This window comes from Lithobates pipiens, unplaced genomic scaffold (genome assembly GCF_037356315.1).
Source record: "Lithobates pipiens isolate NorthernLeopardFrog02 unplaced genomic scaffold, aLitPip1_a1.2 Scaffold_8, whole genome shotgun sequence".
Classification (NCBI taxonomy): domain Eukaryota; kingdom Metazoa; phylum Chordata; class Amphibia; order Anura; family Ranidae; genus Lithobates; species Lithobates pipiens.
The window spans coordinates 609,831,536-609,853,542 of record NW_027507903.1 but is presented as its reverse complement, the minus strand read 5'-3'; the positions used below and the strand labels follow the sequence as shown (position 1 = coordinate 609,853,542).

The window sequence follows — 22,007 nt, the reverse complement described above, 5'->3', positions numbered from 1 at the left end:
TTTAGCTTTAAAGTGCTTGACCTGTACTCCCCTTTCTACATTATTTCTGTTTCCTGTATCTCTCCAGCTCTTGTGTGATGGGCCTAGGCCAAACCTTTTAGCCTCAAATGATAAAAATTCCTATGCATTTCTGTACCATCATGATGTCTTCCTTTGGACTTGTAAGTGTGTAACTTGCACAGATAGTCGACATCTCAACCTTTTAAGGTCATGCTGTGAACCCCCCCAGGCTATTCATCCACTAATCTGTGCCATTTGAATCCTTTTCCCACAGGTTCTGACCCAGCAGGAGACCCAGAAGTCTCACCAGTTGCAACTGGCTCTGTCCTCCCTGCAGAGTGATGTCCTGCACTTGGAGAGAGAACTGCAGACATCGCACAGAGAGAGAGATACTCTGCTGATGGAGCTCAACTTAGAGAAGGTAACGGCCAATCAGAATCATTCCCTGTGCTGCAAAATTAGTAAAAGAGATAAGATATTGTTTCCCCTTCACCTAGTGCTTCTAAATGGTGTCCACCTAGTGCTTCTAAATGGTGTCCACCTAGTGCTTCTAAATGGTGTCCACTTGGTGCTTCTAAATGGTGTCCACTTGGTGCTTCTAAATGGTGTCCACTTGGTGCTTCTAAATGGTGTCCACTTGGTGCTTCTAAATGGTGTCCACTTGGTGCTTCTAAATGGTGTCCACTTGGTGCTTCTAAATGGTGTCCACCTAGTGCAGTGATGGCGAACCTTGGCACCCCAGATGTTTTGGAACTACATTTCCTATGATGCTCAGCTACACTGCAGAGTGCATGAGCATCATGTGAAATGTAGTTCCAAAACATCTGGGGTGCCAAGGTTCACCATCACTGTCCTAGTGCTTCTAAATAATTTCCAAACCTTTATCTACTTTCTAAAGGCCAGGATTAAAGTAAATGCAAACCCAAATGTCAGCAGAGGTCCGACTCTCAAATTTGTTCCGTGAATCAGATGCATCACATCACAACACCCCCTTTTTTACATCTGTGTCCCCCCCCCATCAGTGTCATCAGTCCTCCCCTTTACATCAATCTCTTCCCGCATTTACATCACAAAGCCCTCCCCCTTTATTTCATAGTGGGTCGTCTATACATCACAGTGCTCCCCCCCCCCCCCCTTTTTTTTTTTTTTTTTTTAATTCCAGTCCTCTTTACCCAAAAACCCCCCTTCACATTGCAGTTCCCACATTTTTTCATCACAGCTCACAATTTACATCAGTGTCCTTGTTTCCCCTTCACATCACAGTTCACTCTTTACATTACATTAGTATCCTCAGTCCTCCACTCCACATCAACATCCCCCCCTTAGTTATATGCATTTTAGTCAATGTTTCAGCGCTGCGCTATTTTTGTATTACATGTTGATTTAAGGATTGCAATATAGCGGCCTTAAGTGTTCAGCTGCTGTGATTAGGATTTATATTAGTTTTGCGCTGACAATCTATTTTTAGTATTCTCTTCCATATACATCAGTCCCCCACCTTTTACATCACAGGGGAACTCTTTACAATGCAGCCCCCACCCTCCTTTTTTATATTGCAGTATCCCTTTACATCCCACCCCACTTATGTTACATTGCCCCAACTTTACATTACAGCTTCCTTTTGGACAACAGTGCCCCCCTTTTACATTGCACTCATTCCTACTTTGCAGGGCAAGGGTTGGCAGGTCTGAAAGGAGGGCAGGTGCTTTTCAAGTTTTCCTGGTGGGAAACGAGTGTGTCATTTGTTGTTAGGACCGTCCTGTGTCATAGCAACCAATCACTGCTAGTTAAAAGTGGGGCTGCTCCCACCTTGAGTCCAGAGCAGCCAGCACTCCTGTCCTCTGCCCCACTGACAGTGCCAGCACGGAGGGTGTGGGGGAAAAAAAGAGGGGACACAGCTAAATAGCGTGACAATCCAGACAGACCTGTTGCTTGGTACAGGTCTGGACCACGGTCTGCCATTTAGTGTCTGCGGTGAAATATAATTGAATCCTTAAAGAGGAAGCAAACCCCAATGGGTTTTACTTCCTCTTTCGCTCCCTGCAAACCCTGCAAATTTAAAAGCATAATGGGCTAGTATGCATTACATACTAGCCCATTATGTGACACTTACCTGCAAACGAAGCCCGCGCTGTCCCCTGTGCAGGCTGCATCCATCTTCTCCCCCCTTCCTTCCGGAGCCGCGGACTCCTGCTCTGTGACTGGCCGGAGCCGCGTGACGTCACTCCTGTGCATGTGCGCGGGAGCCATCGATCACGGCACACGCTGGGGAAGAAACGGCACGGTGGTCCGTTTCTTCACAGCGCATGTGCAGATGACGATGTTTGCGCACTACAAGTGAAATATCTTCTAAAAGGCGCACGTTTAGGAGATATTTCCAATACCTATAGGTGAGCCTAGAATAAGGCTTACCTATAGGTATTGGAAATATCTCCTAAACGTGCGCCTTTTAGAAGATATTTCACTTGTAGTGCGCAAACATCGTAAAAGTAAGACGAAAAGGGTTTTACGACCACTTTTAACATAGGAAGCAATTCTAAAAGATTTTCAATTGTTTTCAATGTGAAGCTTTTATTTAAAAAGTGATCCTGTTGTGAAGGTTTATGTGCAGGTATTTCCTGTTAGAGGGTGACTGCACTTTGTCTGCCTGTCACATGGTCTACATTTAAACGTGCATTGCTCAGGTATGATCTACTGTTGTCACTAAAGGCAAATGGACTGTGCACTTTGTGCTCCTTTTCCTTAGCAAGTGTAAATGTGGTAAAGCTTCAATTTGTAAAGAATACCCAATCATGTGCAAGGAAAAAAAAAAAAATAATGTTTTTTTGATTGGATGATAGAAATCGGCAGAGATTCAGGCCAGGTCCAGTAGGACTGTGTTGGGCAGCTATTCCAGTGCAGGCCTACCACAAGACCAGATAGAATGCTTTGCCTCTTATCTGGCTGGTTCAAACCTTCGTGTTGTGTGACATAAAAAATTGCAAAACCCACCATTTTATTCTTTAGGGCCTCTGCTTAAAAAAATAAAAAAATATATAATTGTTAAAGAAACTGAGGGTAAAGGTGATGGACTGGCCAAGCATGTCTCCAGACCTAAACCCTATTGAGCATCTGTGGGGCATTCTCAAAAAAAAGGTGGAGGAGCGCAAGGTCTCTAACATCCACCAGCTCCGTGATGTCATCATGGGGGAGTAGAAGAGGACTCCAGTGCCAACCTGTGAAGCTCTGGTCATCTCCATGCCCAAGAGGGTTAAGGCAGTGCTGGAAAAAAATGGTGGCCACACAAAATATTGACACTTTGAGCCCAATTTGGAAATTTTCACTTTTCACTTAGGGGTGTACTCACTTTTGTTGCCAGCGGTTTAGACATGAATGGCTGTGCGTTGAGTTATTTGGAGGGGACAGTAATTGTACACTGTTATACAAACTGTACACTCTAGGGCTGAAACTACTAATAGATTAATCGACAACTAATCGATTATGAAATTAATCAATTACTATCGATTAATCAACTAATCGATTATGAAATTAATCAATTACTATTTTCATAATCGATTAATCGGCCAGTAACATAATGGGGTTAAAAAAAAAAAAGAGCCCTTTATAGTACAAACAGAGCAAATAATCGCTACTGCAAATATTACTTTCACAGTTCTACAGTAAAAAAAATGAACCCCTTACAGTAGTGATCATCTGCTTTTTTTTTTTTTTTTTTTTGTTCTATAAAGGGCTAATTTTTTTTTTTTTTTTTTAACCCCACTATGTTACTAAACGTCTTAGACCTGGTTCACATCTATGTGTTCTTTGCAGAAACGCACTGCAGTTCATTTACATGATTTCCTATGGAACACGTTCACGCAAAACGGTGCTTTTTTGGTTCAATATACTGCAATAGAGAAGCTGCAAAGAAGCATGCAATGCGTTTTTGCAGCAATTTGTGTTTTTTATTCTGCCCAACAACAAATTGGCCAAAAACAAAAATGCAAAAACGCAAATTGCAGCAAAATCACCTGTGCAAAAATCAAAACGCACAGCAGAAACAGATCAAACGCAAACTGCATACGTGTGTAATGAGCCTTATACTGGCCACAAGGATCAATTTTCAGATGAGAATATTCAGACGAAAAATCTTTATACAGTCACTTAATGAAAGGATGTTTGAAATTCTCACTTGTTTTTAAAATGAATGTAATTTCTGAATGAAAACCACATACACTGTCTGAAAATTCCTTTTGACCAAGCAGTTTTCTAGTTTTTAAATTTTCCCATCACTGTGGTTGAAAATTAACGTCAAATTGACCCCCCTAACAATTAGAAAATAGAACAAACGTTCTTAAAATGACTTTTTTTATTTTTTTGAAGGAAGACTTAATTTTTTTTTTTTTTTTTTTATTAAAAACAATCTGAGTCTGATATTTACCAGATTCACCCTCTAATAGTATATACAGTATATCTCTTCTGTCTGCTATTCTCAGAATGGATTCAATATTTTGCTCCCTAACCATATAGTTGGTTATTTATAATTACCACTGCATAAAGATATTTAAGTGCCTTTTTTTAAAACTTGATATAGTAACTAAATTATACACCACACTTCTTATTTTTTTTTTTTTTTTTTTTTTTTAAGGTTATTAATCGAAACAATAATCGGCCAACTAATCGATTATGAAAATAATCGTTAGTTGCAGCCCTAGTACACTCACTACTTTACATTGTAGTAACGTGTCATTTCTTCAGTGTAGTAGGACTCGGACAGCTGCCCCCCCCCCCCCCCCCCTCCCATCTACTCCTTGTGTCGGCCTGGCCAGTTAGTCCTTTATTTAGAGTTTACATCTCCTCTAATGATGTTCCTCTGTTTTTAAAGTTGTCCTAAACATGTCTTTCTTTGCAGGCACGTAATGAGTCGGAGAAGGTGCGTTTAGAGAGCGAACACAAAATGCGATCGCAAGAGGAGATGGCGGAGAGGCTGGCAGCTTTCCATGAAGAGAGCGCTCAGCACTTGTGCAGTGTGAGAGAACAGCACAGGTATGACCTAGATGTCATTTCATATTAAGATGTACGCATTTGGGTACACGGTGCCAGCATGCATGCCAGTAATTTAGCTACAAAAATCAATTAGCGCGTTCATTTAAAGCTTATTGGATTTTATCTGCTTTTTATTTTTATATTTTTTTTGGGCACTCAGGAAACAGTTGCTGGATCTTGCTTCACAGCATGAAACTGAACTGTCCAACCAGCTGTCACAGTTCAAGTCAGAATTACAAGATCGAGAGAGACGTCACCGTGAGATCATCTTGGACTACGAGCACAAGTAAGTAGCTGTGTTGTTTTTGCAGTATGAATTGACATACTACTTCTTTGTGTCACCCTGCATGAGGAATCCATGCAGATATTTGCCAGCACAACATTTATCAACAAGATAGTCCAAACAGATTATTATATTTTTTTTTTTTTTTTTTTATTGCATGATCACATTACAAAATGGTGCAACGTTTCAGAGCCACACAGGGCCCATAGCTCCCTTCTGTCTGTATCACCCTGCAGGAGGAGGACGGACTCATAGCTCCCTTCTGTCTGTATCACCCTGCAGGAGGAGGACGGACTCATAGCTCCCTTCTGTCTGTATCACCCTGCAGGAGGAGGACAGACTCATAGCTCCCTTCTGTCTGTATCACCCTGCAGGAGGATGACAGACTCATAGCCCCCTTCTGTCTGTATCACCCTGCAGGAGGAGGACAGACTCATAGCTCCCTTCTGTCTGTATCACCCTGCAGGAGGAGGACAGACTCATAGCTCCCTTCTGTCTGTATCACCCTGCAGGAGGATGACACTCATAGCTCCCTTCTGTCTGTATCACCCTGCAGGAGGAGGGCAGACTCGTAGCTCCCTTCTGTCTGTATCACCCTGCAGGAGGAGGACAGACTCATGGCTCTCTTCTGTCTGTATCACCCTGCAGGAGGAGGGCAGACTCATGGCTCTCTTCTGTCTGTATCACCCTGCAGGAGGAGGGCAGACTCATAGCTCCCTTCTGTCTGTATCATCCTGCAGGAGGAGGACAGGCTCATAGCTCCCTTCTGTCTGTATCATCCTGCAGGAGGAGGACAGGCTCATAGCTCCCTTCTGTCTGTATCACCCTGCAGGAGGAGGACAGACTCATAGCTCCCTTCTGTCTGTATCATCCTGCAGGAGGAGAACAGGCTCATAGCTCCCTTCTGTCTGTATCACCCTGCAGGAGGAGGGCAGACTCATAGCTCCCTTCTGTCTGTATCACCCTGCAGGGGGAGGACAGACTCGTAGCCCCCTTCAGTCTGTATCACCCTGCAGGAGGACAGACTCCTTTTTTTTTTTTTCCTTCTCATTCATCTTGTAATAGCATCCCTGTTTTTTGTTTTTTCCATTTTTTATTTTTGCTTTCTCTCTATAGGTTATCTCACTCAGAAGAACGCTGTCAGGGACTCTCTCGGTCTCTTCATCGATTGGAAACTGAGAGAGCAGAGATGCTAACCCAGCTCCAGGAGGTCATGAAGAGCCACTGGAGCCAGGCCTTGCGAGTTCTCTCCTCCAAGGTTCGTTCCTTTTATTAAAAATGTATCTTAAAATTGACCTGAAATTAAAGTGGAAATTTTGGTTTATTATTGTGAACCCAAAGAGAATTGTGCCTAGCAATTTAGCAGTACTCTGAAAATCTACCTCCTCGTGCTTAATTCCTCTTGAAAAATAGTATTGTACTTCTGTGCTTGGGGACTTCTGTATATCTGCAGTGTGAGATCACCTAAGATTTAGAGTTAGATCTGATGATGTCACCACTGTCCTTCTGTTTCCCTGCTGGAGAGGGCGCTGTACCTGAGGACCTGCAGTGCAAGTTAACACTAGGGGCGATAAAGGGGTTAAATGTGTTCCCTCATTGTGTTCTTACTATAGGGGGGGGGATGGGGGAGGAGATTGATCATTGTTCCTATTTACTATACTATATATACATACATACACCCATTCTGGCTCTGTGAGAAGCGATCGCAGGTGCCCGGCGGACATCGTGGCTGCCGGGCACGCGCCTCGGCTCCACAGTGGCGCGCCCTCTATACTCCTTAAAGCACCCGCCGTATAGCTACGGCGATTCACGCAGGGGAGCCAGTCAGCAAGGGGTTAAATATACCCTCACCTGTCATTAAGAGGGACAGCTCTGATATGAGGAAACAGTCCTCTACTAAGAGACTGCCTCCACACAGATACAGTTTAGAACAAGAAATGGTAGGTCAGTAATGGGTAAAGATCAGCCCCAGGAGCCACCGGCAATATTAGCGACTAGTGTTTGCCCTGTTGTTCCCTTTTTTTAGGGCATATTTTCCACATTTCAAGCCCCTTTTTAATCTCTAGGCAGGGTTTTGCTAAGCTTCTGAGATAATGAAAGGTTGAAGATCCTGATGGAGAAATATCAAGGCACCATTCCTTAATCAATAGACAATACATCAAAATAAGCTTCCAGTGAACCAATCAGGAAACGGCAGAAAATGGGCATTTTTGTTGAGCCAAAACACAAAATATCTAAGAGATATTATATATATATATATATATATATATATATATATATATATATATATATATATAATATATTTTGCATCAAAGCATAGTGGATCAACTCTTTTCGCCTGTAAATTGCTTCCTCAGGATCCATTATTTATATCTTCATATTGGAATATAGTAACTGTCAAAGAAAACATGACAATAATATAATATAGTAGACTCACAAAGGAGGTCAAACATACAACAAACCACACGTAAGGTGGAACTGAGAGCAGAAGAGAAACACATGAACGCTGAATTTTTTTTCTTTCTTTGTGGTGTCCATGTGTTTCTCTTCTTCTCTCCCTTCCACCTTCTGTATGCAACCACCCGGGTCATATGGTTTGTTTTTTTGTTTTGTGTTTGACCTTCTTTTGTGGGTCTATTATATTACATTTTATTTTATATTATTGTGATGCTTTATTTGACAGCTGCCAATTTCCAATATGAAGATATGCTATGGATCCTGAAGAAGCAATTTACAGACAAAACGCATCAATCCACTATGCTTTGAAGCATGTACATTACTTTGTAGACTGTTCGTTGCTAATGAATATGGTTTTTAACTTTTGTCTATTTTACAAGTTTGAAAAAAAATATATCTTTTAAACGTTTGGTGTTTTAGCATTTTACTAGGCTTCGGTCTAATTACAAGCCCTTTTATTTGCAAAATGCAGTCCATAACACATCCTTTCTTTTAACAGGCTCCCACTATAGCCCCATCATCCTTTGTGCCCTTTCAACAGACAGAACCCACCGAGCAATGGTCCAGTAAACAGACCAGAGAGGGTGGCTATGGTGAAGAGACTAGCGACAAAACGAGGCAAGGTGTGATAGGAGCCAGTCACCTCAACAGCAGTAACAGCAGCCACCACAAAGCAGGTGGTAGCCACTTAGAGCTCAACAATAGCCAACATCTAGAAGATAGCGATAAGACTAGCCAAAGGTCTACCAGCAGTAAACATCTTAAGGAGAGCGTTGGCTCAGACTTGATTAACTTCAGCCATCTCTTGAATGAGAGAAGCCAAGGTCCTGTTGGTGAGAGGGACAACAAGGAACCCAGTATGAGATATATGGGTGATGGATCCCTGTTTTGTAACAAAACTACCATCAACAAATATAGTGGCCAACCTCTTATAGGAATTAGCCAGCCTAACGAGAACATTGGGCAGCTTACAAAAGCCCAGGAAACCGTCGCTACAAGTATGAGAAGTCTTCTCAACAGTGGTCATTGTGAGTCAAGAAGTCATGACAAACCCCAACACAAAGATGAAGACTTCCAACACATAGATGAAGACCTGCTCAAGTCAAATGTGGCTGTTGAACTCAGTAGAAGACATTTATTTGATGATTATGTTAAAGAATTATCTAGCCAGCTCGCGAAGAGTGGAAACCTGGAGCTGAACCAGCGACCGATTACGGACCTAAATATCACCAGCAGTGGCCAGTTCAGGGATATCAGTGGCCATAGCCAGTCGGTGACCTTTAAAGATTGCAACAGCCAAAGCTGGCTTCATCAAGCCATGTTGGACCACCATCTCCCCACCATGGGTTACACAAGCTTTAATGAAATTGAAAGAAGCCACCTCCGAGATGTCAGTGGTCATTCTTTTATTAGTGGTCATGGCCAACCTAATGTGCTAAAAGACAGTATTAGTAACCAAAATTGTGCCAGTCATTCCCGAGCCAAGGTTGTGGATGAAGAAAACTATTTGAAGGAGCTCAGAAACTTTATGGCTCATTCACAGACAACATCGACCATTCCCCATTTAAGCCCCATATATAAAGACCACATCCATGGTTCAAATAAGGAGATAAGAATCCATGCTGATCACAGAGAACAGTCATCCAGGAGTCTCCAGCCAAGTCGCAGGATGACAGATCCAGAAGAAAGTTTCTTCCCTCTGCAAATGGAGGAGCTGAGTCAAAGTTTTAGCAGTCATCACGGATTTTTCCCTCTGGAGCCCCTCCCAGACAGAACAATGTCTGGAACTGGTAAGTCATGCATCTAAAACAGATATTTATGAGAGTGCCTCGAACACATTCAATAGAAACCAATGCAATGACTGATACCTTATGTTCATAAAAACACAACCCATCCAATCACTAGAGACCAGTGACCTTGTGGACACTTCATATTCATGAGAACACAGCCTGTCCAATCACTAAAGAGCAGAAAAAGAATGTGGCGCTCTGGGAAAGAGGAAAATCAGTAGCTCAAACAATGCAAAAGTCCAAAGTTAAAGCGGAGTTCCGACTATTTTTATTTTTTATTTTTGCAGCATTTGTAGCTGCTGACTTTAACTTTTGGACTTTTTTAAAATAAGGACACATGCCTGTCCAGGGCGCCCATGATGTCGGCACCCGAAGCCGATCTATCCCGCGGCTGTTGGGTGCTGTCGTTGCCATCTTCGGTAAGGGAATCAGGAAGTGAAGCATTGTGTCTTCACTTCCTGGTTCCCTACTGCCTGACTCACACTGGTCCCCACTGTGTTCTGGGACATGTGTGTCTCCCAGAAGACGGGGGGGCGGAGAAGTGGTGTAGATGCCTGCGGGTGGCTCGGGTATCTATGCCCGGAAGTGGGAGCGAAATACCTGTATTAGACCGGTATCTGCTCCCCCCCCCCCTCCCCCCTGAAAGGTGCCAAATGTGACACCAGAGGGTGGAGGAACCGGAAAAGCAGAAATTCCATTATTGGGTGGAACTCTGCTTTTAAACCTGCATATTGGTCCAAATATAATGTGTAGATGGCTGCCAGATGAACGAGTAAAAGGCGACTCTGTATGATGAATCAAAGTAAAAAAAAAATAAAAAATAAAAAAAAAAGCAGAGCCATCTCAGTGTAGTAAATCATTAATATCAATTTAATAAACAGTGCCATAGCTGATCCTTCATATTCATGAGAACACAGCCCATCCAATCTCTGGAGACCAGTGACCTCACCAACACTTCATATTCATGAGAACGCTGCCCGTCCAATCACTAGAGACCAGTGACATCACTGACACTTCATATTTATGAGAGCACTGCCTGTCCATTCACTAAAGACCAATGACCTCATCAACACTTCAGTCATGAGATCACAGCCCATCCAATCACTAAAGACCAGTGACATCATCAACACTTCATAGTCATGCGAATAAAGCCAACCCAATCACTAGAGACCAGTGTCACCACTGACATTTCATATTCATGAAAACAGTTGGTCCAATCACTGGAGACCAGTGACATCACCAACACTTTGTACAGTATTTATAAGAACACAGCCAATCCAATCACTAGAGAACGGTGATATCACCGACACTTTATATTCGGGAGAACACAGCTCGTCCATTCACTAGAGACCAGTGACATCATCAACACTTCATAGTCATGAGATCAAAGCCCATCCAATCACTGGAGACCAGTGGCATCCCTGATCCTTCATATTCATGAGAGCACAGCCTGTCACATAGTGTGGCTGACATTGTAATTGTTGCACCATATGGAGGGGTGTGCATCATGGCTTCTCCCAAAGCCTTGATATGGTTAGTCTTGCTTTAATAATCCATTTAAAGCAGCAAAAGTGTAATTTCTCTGGCTGCTGCTGTTTTTATCGGCTTACTTGTGACCTTCTGTCTTATCACAAACATAGCTTGTGAAATTGCAAGAAAATATCTTTAAAGAGCTTACGCATCTTAAAGAGCTTAAAGTACCTTCTACAAACTCAAAGCTTTGACAGATGTCAGCCATTTTGAAAGCTTCTGAAGACCATCCCCTGTCAAGGAATCCCAAGAGACACGTAGACTAAATCTTCACAGTTGACATCTATTTTTACTGTTCGATAAAGCCGACTCGTTTCGCTGCTCACAGGCCAGCCAAGGACTCTCTGCCAAGGATGCAGAATTTTGGCGTCTAGTTTTTCTACCAGCTCAGTATTGTTTTGGACGCTGGGTGCACAGAATGGATTCTTGCAGCTATAACGTTCAGAGATCACATATATGTGAGGCTTTTGTTTTCTGTAGAAGTTGTCCTCTAAGTGGCTCTGTCACGGCATAAAGAGAGGCTGCTTTTTTTAAAGCTGAACAGAATTGTATCTGAGCACTACAAATTGAAAACGTTGTTTAGTTTATTTTTAACCACTTCCCATCCGGGCCAAATCTGGTACTTCGCTCCTACATGTAAAAATCATCATTTTTTTATTTTATTTTTTTCTAGAAAATTACTCTGAACCCCCAAACATGATCTGTTTTTCTTTAGCAGAGACCCTAGGGGATTAAGATGGCGGTTGTTGCAACTTTTTATGTCACGCGGTATTTGCACAGCGATTTTTCAAACACTTTTTGTTATTTTTTATTCATGAAACATTAAAAAAAAAAAACATAAAGTTAGCCCAATTGTTTGTATAATGTGAAAGATGATATTGCGCCAATTAAACAGAGACCTAACATGTCACGCTTTAAAATTGCACACACTCGTGGAATGGCACCAAACTTAAAACGTATGTATCGCTTCTGTGTGTAGGGACGGGGGGTGCGTTAAATTTTTGGGTTTATTTCTTTTTTTATTTTACTCTTACTTATTTATTTTTTTTACAGTTTTTTTCTCTTTAAAAAAAAAAAAACTTGTATCACTTTTATTCCTATTACAAGGAATGTAAATATCCCTTGTAATCGAAAATAGTGCGTGACAGGTCCTCTTTATGGAGAGATTGGGGGAAGGGGGGGGGGGTCTATAGGACCCCACATCTCTCCTTCAGGCTGGAAAGACCGAGATCAAAACTGTCTCGGCCTTTCCAGCCACGTTACCGACATTGTTTACTTCCGCCAGTCCAGACGTGACGACATAACGCCGTGCCCGGGCCTCCAAGGGTCATAGAGATGACTGGGGACCATCTGGTCTCCAGAAATCTCTATGCTCAACTTCCGGCGGTGACCGATTTGGTCTCCAGCTCGCCGGTCACACGGGCAAGGCAGTACAAGCACTGGGGGAGGGGGGTTTGTCCTCTCCTGCCACCTATAAGAACGATCATGCGGCTGAACTGCCACTATGATTGTTCTTACGTTGCACAGAATCGCTGGCTAAAAAAATAAATATCTGAATGATGCCTGTAGCTGCGCTAGGGTTGCCATCTCATCCCTTTAAACCCAAACACATATGAATTACACGGGGTCTGAGGCTAATTAAATGCAGATAAGACACCAAGTGAGTTTAATTACCACCTTAATCGGGCACAGAACTGGTGTAATTAATTTTTGGGTTTCAAGGGATGAGGTGGCAACCCTACGCTGCACCCATCATTCAGATCTTGCCACTCAAAGTCCAGGATGTCATATGATGTGCCTTGGGTGGGAAGTGGTTAATATTCAAAGCAAACTCCCATCCAACTGTGTCTCCATGATTTATTTTCACTTTAAAAAACACCCCCTAGCATTTCTGGCCATGTTCAGTAAGGGCACTTAATCCATGTAGCATTTACTTCCTGGAATTCACCTGCCCTTAGCTCAGGTGTGCAGGCAGGAGGGTGGGCTCAACTGAGAAAACCTCTCCTCCTGGTGAAAGCATAAAACAATGCCCATGAGAGATGTATGAGGGATGTATGACTGCATTTTGACCTAGGCCAGAAACCAGGTAGCACCTGGTGAAATGTAAGAAAAAAAAAAAAATTAAAACAAGTAAATCTAATATACCTTCCTATCTATTTACTAATGCTAGCAGAGTAAGAATTAAAAATAGTTGATGTTGATTGAGAGAATTTAATTACACTTGAAATTTTCTAATTACCTGTCTGGCAGGGCAGGAGCACTCTTGTTCTGGGAGGATGTCACATGACGTCTTCCCATTCTTGCCGCGCAGCACGACGATCGGTGGGGCATCGTGTCCCTCGGGCACAGCACATCACGGTAAAGAGCCTATGACCTATCCAACCACAGCTGATGAGTGTAAACAAGAAATGCCAGTTATTAGCATTCCTCTCCTCACACTGACAACACATGGGAAGAGGAGAGCTGGTAAGCGGCGTTCCTTGGTGAGGACATCTGCACTGATAATCTGGGTACTCATCAGTGTCTGGATTATTAGTGCTGCATGGCAGTGCCCATCAGTAATGCCCTTGAGTGCTGCCTATCCATGCCCATCAGTGCTGCATATTAGTGTATCCTCATTAGTGCCAGCAAAGCAGCCTCATCAGCGCACATCAGTGAAGGAGAAAAATGACTTATTTAGAGAGCTGCACGATTTTGGCCAAAATAAGAATCACAATTTTTTTCCCCCTTTAGAATAAAGATCCCGATTCTCGCGGCGTAACATCATCTTTCACATTATACAAAAAAACAAGCTAACTTTACTGTTTAGTTTTAAATTAATTCATTAAAGTGTTTTTTTTTTTTTTTTAAAGTGTTTGAAAAGCCGCTGCGCAAATACGGTGTGACAAAATATTGCAACAATCGCTATTTTATTCTCCAGGGCAGGGGTAGACAACCTTTTGTGCACAGTTTGCCGAAAAATGTTTTCAAAGAAATTGAGCGTGCCGATTTTTATAACAAAAAAATATCAACTTCACACTCAATCACGAAAGTTTATTTTTTTAGGTAAATGCTGGAAACGACTTTAGTAGTGAGAAATTAACATCCTGCACTCTCATGCCTCAGATCAGCCCCAATTCATGCAACTCCACACTTCAGATCACTGTAACCCCCTGAACCTCGGCCCCACCACTGTAACCCCTCTGGAACCTCGGCCCCACCACTGTAACCCCTCTGGAACCTCGGCCCCACCACTGTAACCCCCTGGATCCTCGGCCCCACCACTGTAACCCTGCTGCTTGCTGTGGGGACACTCGACAGTAGGGAAGGGACCCAGAGCACAGACGAGGGACCCGAGAAGAGGAGGATAAGGGGGCTGCTCTGTGCAAAACCGCTGCACAAAGCAGGTAAGTATGACATGTTTGTTATTTTTAAAGAAAAAAAAACAGGACTTTAGTATCACTTTATATTAAACCCTTGTCCCTTCTGGTTTCTGCCGTCACTAAGTGGGAGGAACGGCATCTGTCCAAGGAACCGAATGCCGCTGGCCGAATACTTACCAGGTGGGGGACCCCCTTCCGCCGCTTTTAAAAGTAATCCAGCAGCTTCTTGGCTATGAAGATTACTTTTACATTGACAGGAATGGCCAGCCCTAAAAAATTATATCTCGATCATTGCCGCAGCAATGACCAAGATATCTAACTTCCAATCCAGCGACGTACCAGTACGTCACTGGTCAGTAAGTGGTTAAAGTGACACCAGACAATATGGTCCATCTCGGGAGCAATCAAGTGAGGGTGGCTATGTTCCTACATACAGAAGAACCATAGAGAAATAACATAGCCACCCTCTAATAAGTCAAGTCAAAAAAAAAAAAGGAATTTGGAGGAAGCTAAGAGCAATACAGGGTACTTTTAAGTTATTGTAAAGTCTCGTTTTTTTTTTTTCCTATAAAAATAACAAACACGTTATACTTACCTGCTCTGTTGCAGTGGATTTGCACAGAGCAGCCCAGATCCTCCTCTTCTCTGGCCCCTCCCTCCTGTTCAGTGCCCCCATAGCAAGCAGCTTGCTATGGGGGCACCCGAGCGGAGTCCATTCAAACACGGAGCCCCTCCTCGGCGCTGCCCCCTCTCTCCCCTGATTGGCTAGCTGACTTTGTTTGACAGCAGTGGCAGCCAATGGCACCACTGTTGTGTCTTAGCCAATCAGGAGGGAGAATCTCGGACGGCTGAGACACTCATGGACATCTCTGGACAGAGAGGGACCTCAGGTAAGTGTTAGGGGGGCTGAGGGGTGCCACTGCAAGCAGAAGGCTTTTGGTCTTAACCACTTAAGGACTAGCCTAGTTTTTGAGATTTTGGTGTTTACAAGTTTAAAACAGTTTTTTTGCTCGAAAATTACTTAGAACCCCCAAACATTATATATATATATATATATATTTTTTTTTCTAACACCCTAGAGAATAAAATGGTGGTCATTGCAATACATATTTTCACACGGTATTTGCGCAGCGTCTTAAAAGCGCTTATTTTTTTATTTTTTTTTTGGGCAAAAAATGTCACTTCTTTTGAATAAAAAAATAAGACCGTAAAGCCCAATTTTTTTTTATATTGTGAAAGATAATGTTATGCCGAGTAAATTGATACCCAACATGTCACGCTTCAAAATTGCAGCCGCTCATGGAATGGCATCAAACTTTTACCCTTAAAAATCTCCATAGGCGACGTTTAAAAAATTCTAAAGGTTGTACGTTTTGAGTTACAGAGGAAGTCTAGAGCTAGAATTATTGCTGTCGCTCTACCGATCGCGGCGATACCTCACGTGTGGTTTGACCACCATTTTCACGTATACGTTCACTTCTGTACGCTCACTCGGCGGGAGGGGGCACTTTAAAAAAAAAAAAATAATAATTATTATTTATTTTGCTTGATTTTATTTATTTTTCCCCAAAAAAATTTTGGGTTACTTTTTTATTCCTATTACAAGGAATGTAAACATCCCTTGTAATAGAAAAAAAAGCATGACCGGTCCTCTTAAGTATGAGATCTGGGGTCAAAAAGACCTCATATTTCATATTTGGATTAAAATACAATAAAAAATAAAAATTAAAAATGACATTGAAAAAATGTCTTTACAACCCCTTTAAGAATACATACTTGAATAGAATTTTTTATTTTTTTTTAAACCTGAGTTTAGTGTAACTTTAATACCTGAACCTGGAGGAGCCACAAGTAATGAATGAGAAGCATTGGTCTTTATTAGGAACCAAACTTTTGAACCTTTTTTTTTTGTTTACCGTGAGTACATGATTCATGGCCAGCAAAGAGTTAACAGAGCTTCTTGTAATGACTGGCATATAGCTGGATACAGAAAATCCAGGCTAAGCACTGCATGGGGATTTGCGAGAAGATGGATACAAGAAGGGTTAAGAGCAGTCAGGCCGCACAGAAGCCACTTGCAGCTCATCCTCGGCCTAATCTGCTGTGTGAAGGCAGCATTCAGATTTCTGTGCGTTTGACCATCAAACTTGCCTTGGCTTGAAGAGCAACGTGGGAGCAATATAGCAGGAGATGAGCGGTGGAGGATCAGCAGTGCTGGAGGACCAGAGCAGGAGAAACTAGCAGATGTCACCAAGGGCAGACTGACCATTGGGCCACTCGGGCACTGCCTGAGGGCCCCGTGCCACTAGGGGGCCCCATCAGGGTTGCCAGCCTCAGTAAAACCAGGGACAGTATGTCAAAATCTGTGGGGTTTTTTACATCGGTCTCTGAAATGTCCCTTACCGACATCCTTTTGGTCTAAAAATCCTTAGATTATAGCTACCCCACCTCTCCAGTACCTACCTGTCTGATTGCCTGGGGGCCCCATAATCTCCTATTGCCCGGGGGCCCCATGAGTTGTCAGTCTGCCCCTGGATGTCACACATGAAGTGTAGCATGGGAGCAATATAGCAGGAGGTGAATGGGGACCAGGGGGAGGAGGGTCAGCAAACCAGAGGATCAGCAGAACTGGGGGGTACTACTGAGCGAGGGTCAGCAGAGCTGGGATTACCACCGACTGGGGCATCAGCAGAGCTTGAGGATACTAATAAGCTGGGGATCTGCTGAACGAGGATACTAATAAGCTGGGGATCTGCTGAACGAGGGTACTAATAAGCTGGGCATCTGCTGAACGATGGTACTAATAATAAGCTGGGCATCTTCTGAACGATGGTACTAATAAACTGGGCATCTGCTGAATGAGGATACTAAAAAACTGTGGACTTGCTGAACAGGGGTTAATGAGCAGGGTATCTGCTGAGCGGAGGTTCTACTGAGCCCCTTTAATACAAATCTAAAATCAACACATACAGGGCATTTGCCAAGCTTCAGAAAAGCATAAAAAAAAATCATGTTGCAGCGGTAGGGGATTTAACGGTTAGTCTAAGCAAGTGTACGCAGTACGCAAAGGCATTTTGGACAATTCCGTACTTCCAAACTTGTGGTAATAGTTTGGAGAAAAACTTTTTTTTTTTTTTTTTTTTCCTATCATGACTGTGCACAATGCCAGCTCCATAAATACATGGGTTGATTAGTTTGAGGATGAACTTGGGTGTCCTGCACAGAACCCTGACCTCAACCCTACTGAACACTTTTGGGATGAATCGGAACACCAATACTTAGCCAGGTCTTCTCATCTTAGACTGTGGCACATATTTATGAAGTGGAAGGAAAATGATAAATGGTTCTCCAATTTTTTTACAAATAAATACCGGTATCTGAAAAGTGTGGTGTGGATTTGTATGGCGCCCCCCTGAGTCAATACTTTGTAGAACCTCCTCCCGCTGCAATTACAGCTGCAAGTCATTTTGGGGATGTCTCTACCAGCTTTGCACATCTAGAGAGGACATTTTTGCCCATTCTACTTTGCAAAATAGCTCAAGATCTGTCAGATTGGATGGAGAGCGTCTGTGAACAGCAATTTTCAGGTCTTGTCACAGATTCTTAATTGGGTTTAGATCTAGATTTTTGACCATAATAACACATGAATATGCTTTGATCTAAACCATTCCATTGCAGTTCTGGCTGTATGTTTAGGGTCGTTGCCCTACTGGAACCTCCGCCCCAATCTCAAGTCTTTTGCAGACTCTAACAGGTATTCTTCTAAGATTGCCTTGTATTTGGCTCCATCCATCTTCCCATCAACTGACCAGCTTCCCTGTCCCTGCTGAAGAAAAGCATCCCACAGCAGGATGCTGCCACCACCGTGTTTCACAGTAGGGATGGTGTGTTCAGGGTGATGTGCAGTGTTAGTTTTCCCCCACACATAGCGTTTTGCTTTTAGGCCAAAAAGTTCAATTTTGGTCTCCTCTGACCAGACCACCTTCTTCCACATGTTTGCTGTGTCCCCCACATGACTTCTCGCAAACTAAAAACGGGACTTCTTATGGCTTTATTTCAACAATGACTTTCTTCCATAAAGGTCAGATTTGTGGAGAGACGACTAATAGTTGTCCTGTGGACAGATTCTCCCCCCCTGAGCTGCGGATCTCTGCAGCTCCTCCAGGGTTACCATGGGCCTCTTGGCTGCTTCTCTGATGAATGCTCTCCTTGCCCGGCCTGTCAGTTTAGGAGGACGGCCATGTCTTGGTAGGTTTGCAGTTGTGCCATACTCTTTCCATTTTCAGATGATGGATTGAACAGTGCTACATGAGATGTACAAAGCTTGGGATATTATTTTACAACCTAACCCTGCTTTAAACTTCTCCACAACTTTATCCATAACCTGCCTGGTGTGGTCTTTGGCTTTCATGATGCTGTTTGTTCACTAAGGTTCTCTAACAAACCTCTGAGGACTTAACAGAACAGCTGTATTTATACCGAGATAAAATTACACACAGGTGGACTCCATTTACTAATTAGGTGACTTCTAAAGGCAATTGGTTCCACTAGATTTTAGTTAGGCTGCATTCACACCTGAGCGTTTCAAAGGCGCACATTTTTGCCACGTTTTTGCTGCGATTTTGTATAGGTCACCCATGTAAATCGCAGAAAAACGCCTGTAATCGGCCCCAAAGAAGCTCACGTTCTTTTGTGAGCTGAAGGCTTTTTTCAGGCCTTTTTGTTTCAGGTGCCAAAACGCTCAGATGTGAACAGGTGCCATTAAAATGAATGGGATTTTGCTTGCTGGGCGCTTTTCAGGCGTTTTTTTCGAGGGTTTTGCGAGCTGAAAATGTGCAAGTGTGAATGCAGCCTTAGGGGTATCGGAGTAAAGGGGGCTGAATACAAATGCCCGCCGCACTTTTCCGATATTTATTGTAAAGAGAATTGAAAACCATTTATAATTTTCCTTCCACGTCACAATTATGTGCCGCTTTGTGTTGGTCTATCACATAAAATCCCAATAAAATACATTTACGTTTTTGGTTGTAACATGACAAAATGTGGAATAGGGGTATGAATACTTTTTCAAGGCACTGTATAATAAGTTCAGTAGGACCTGCTGTTTTTGAATTTCCTCTGGGCATGCTAATTGTCTGATTGTTTTGGGTTTTAAAGTGACATGAAATGCGAACAAAGCATATTCCGCTATAAGCAAACTTTTTTTGACACTGGGCATTCCGGTTTTGGGGAATCCCTGACAAAAATGGCTGTATCTACAACTCGTGGTACATTAGTGTGATGGTCAGTGGAAAGGAATGCTCCTTACACTTGTGGTCATTAGGAAGAATTGCCCCTTTTAAGCCTGGTACACACTGACTTTTTTTTTTTGTTTTGTTTTGTCGTTCAACCCAGCGGGCTGAACAAAAAAAAAAGGTTGGAGCTCGCTGTACTAACTATGCAATGTTAGTACAGCGATCTCCGCACTGATCTATTGGCTATTGGCTACTGATGGGGGGACTGCTCCACCACCAGCTGCAAGCGCTGATTGTATGTCAATCGGCTGCTGTTTTTCCAGCATTCCCATTCGACAGAATCCGGACAGGATGCTGTACACATAGGCCAAATGTTTGCTGAATTTTGTTGAACCTGGACGATATTCGGCCCGTGTGTACCAGGCTTTACTTGTCTCAATACAGAGCACTAAGTGTATTTTTTCTCTGCTGCCTCGTACCTCTGCTATCTGCATGAGTCACTTCTGACACCGAGTGAAAAAAGGTGACGGGGGGAGGGATCTCCAGCACGCAGCCTGTGATTGAAAGCCGCAGCTCTTTTCCTGTGTGCTGTGTGAGGGGGGGGGGGGTCGCTTCCCTCCAATCAGCTCTCTGCCTTCTTTTTCTGATTGCTCAGAAAAGCTTTATCAGTTCTGGACTTTGGATGTAGAGAAGAGTAGACTACAGATAAACAGGCACAACTTATGTAGGAGGATTTGTTTAATCTCTGCCAATCGCTTCACTGGGTATATGGAAGGGTTTACAACCATTTTAACCACTTGCCGACCGCCGCACGCCAATATACGTTGGCACAATGGCAGCGGTGGGCAAATGGGCGTACCTGTACGTCCCCTTTTAATTGGTGGGGCTAGCGGGCGCGTGCCCGCCGTATACAGCGTGACCGCGCCCGCAGGACCGTCACTCTGTCTGGCTGTCTCCCCGCGACCGTTCTGCCTAGTTACATGAGAGACATTACTGCTCTCTGTCATTGGGAGCAGTGATCACTGTGAGTGGAAGCTCACCCCCCCCCCACAGTTAGAATCACTCCCCAGGACACACTTAACCCCTTGATCACCCCCTAGTGTTTAATCCCTTCACTGCCAGTGTCATTTACACAGTAATCAGTGCATTTGTATAGCACTGATCGCTGTATTCATGACAATGGTCCCAAAATGGTGTCAAAAGTGTCCGATCTGTCCGCCATAGTGTCGCAGTCCCGATAAAAAATCGCAGATTGCCGCCATTACTAATAAAAATAGTAAAAATGCCATAAAACAATCCCCTATTTTGTAGACGCTATAACTTTTGCGCAAACCAATCGATATACGCTTATTACGTATTCTTCAACATATTTTTGTTAAAAATGGCATCGCCTAAACTGGGGGAAACAATGATATTTTTTGGGATATTTATTATAGCAATAAGTGAAAAATTATGCTTTTATTTATTTATTTATTTATTTTTTCAAAATTGGCGGGTTTTTTTATTTAATTTTTTTTGTTTATAGTGCAAAACAATCGAAATCGCAGAGGTGATCAAATACCACCAAAAGAAAGCTCTATTTGTGATTAAAAAAAATGTCAATTTTGTTTGGGTGCAACGTCGCACAAATGAGCAACTGTCAGTTAAAGCGGCGCAGTGCCGAATCGCAAAAAGTGCTCTGGTCAGGAAGGGGGTAAAATCTTCTGGGGCTGAGGCGGTTAATATTCTCCATGCCAATGACCGAAACATGTTTCAGTATCACGCTGGACATTAGGCCTCATGCATGCACTGGGGTGCTGAGACTTGTAGTTCACAAATGGGCAGTGTGTTTATGCTGTTTGAGCTGCTAGGTGCTACGTGCCTGTAGTCCATTCAAGTCTATGGGGGGGATGCAGGTTACATGGACACAGTTGCTTGTCCCATTTTGATGGTTGTGTCCCTGACCGCGGTATGTCACCCGCACCCACGTGGCTGTCACACATGTAGCCATTGCATGCCCATAGACTCGAATGAGCTGCCTGAACCACGCAGTACTTGGCGTTTCAAGCTGCATAAACACGCGGCTCATTCATGGGCTACGGGTCTTGGTGCCTATGGAAACGAGGCCTATATGTACACCATTCCTGCTTGTAGTGACTAAAGGATGGTCCAGGCCAGCATGATGCCCACCCAGGGAGCAGGTGACACTATGACAACCTGTTCTCATGGGAAGTGGGTTGTCTGATGCTGGGCATCATTCATCCTTGACTGGGGAGTGGAGAGTCTTCAGGGGACAGCACCAGAGTGGAGGACAGTATATTAGCCAGAGCTTTATTTAAAAAAAAAA

The 22,007-nt window shown here is 43.2% G+C and overlaps 1 protein-coding gene across 1 annotated transcript in view; it reads left to right on the top strand.

Moving 5' to 3' along the window:
* Positions 1-274: 274 nt before the first annotated feature.
* Positions 275-22,007, top strand: part of CNTROB (centrobin, centriole duplication and spindle assembly protein) — a gene marked incomplete at its 5' end in the record, with an annotated part of 33,957 nt that continues 12,224 nt past the window's right edge. Inside the window, 5 exon segments of the mRNA XM_077470629.1 lie at positions 275-421; positions 4,892-5,025; positions 5,186-5,311; positions 6,425-6,566; positions 8,265-9,555. Coding sequence (XP_077326755.1) covers positions 275-421; positions 4,892-5,025; positions 5,186-5,311; positions 6,425-6,566; positions 8,265-9,555 — 1,840 coding nt within the window.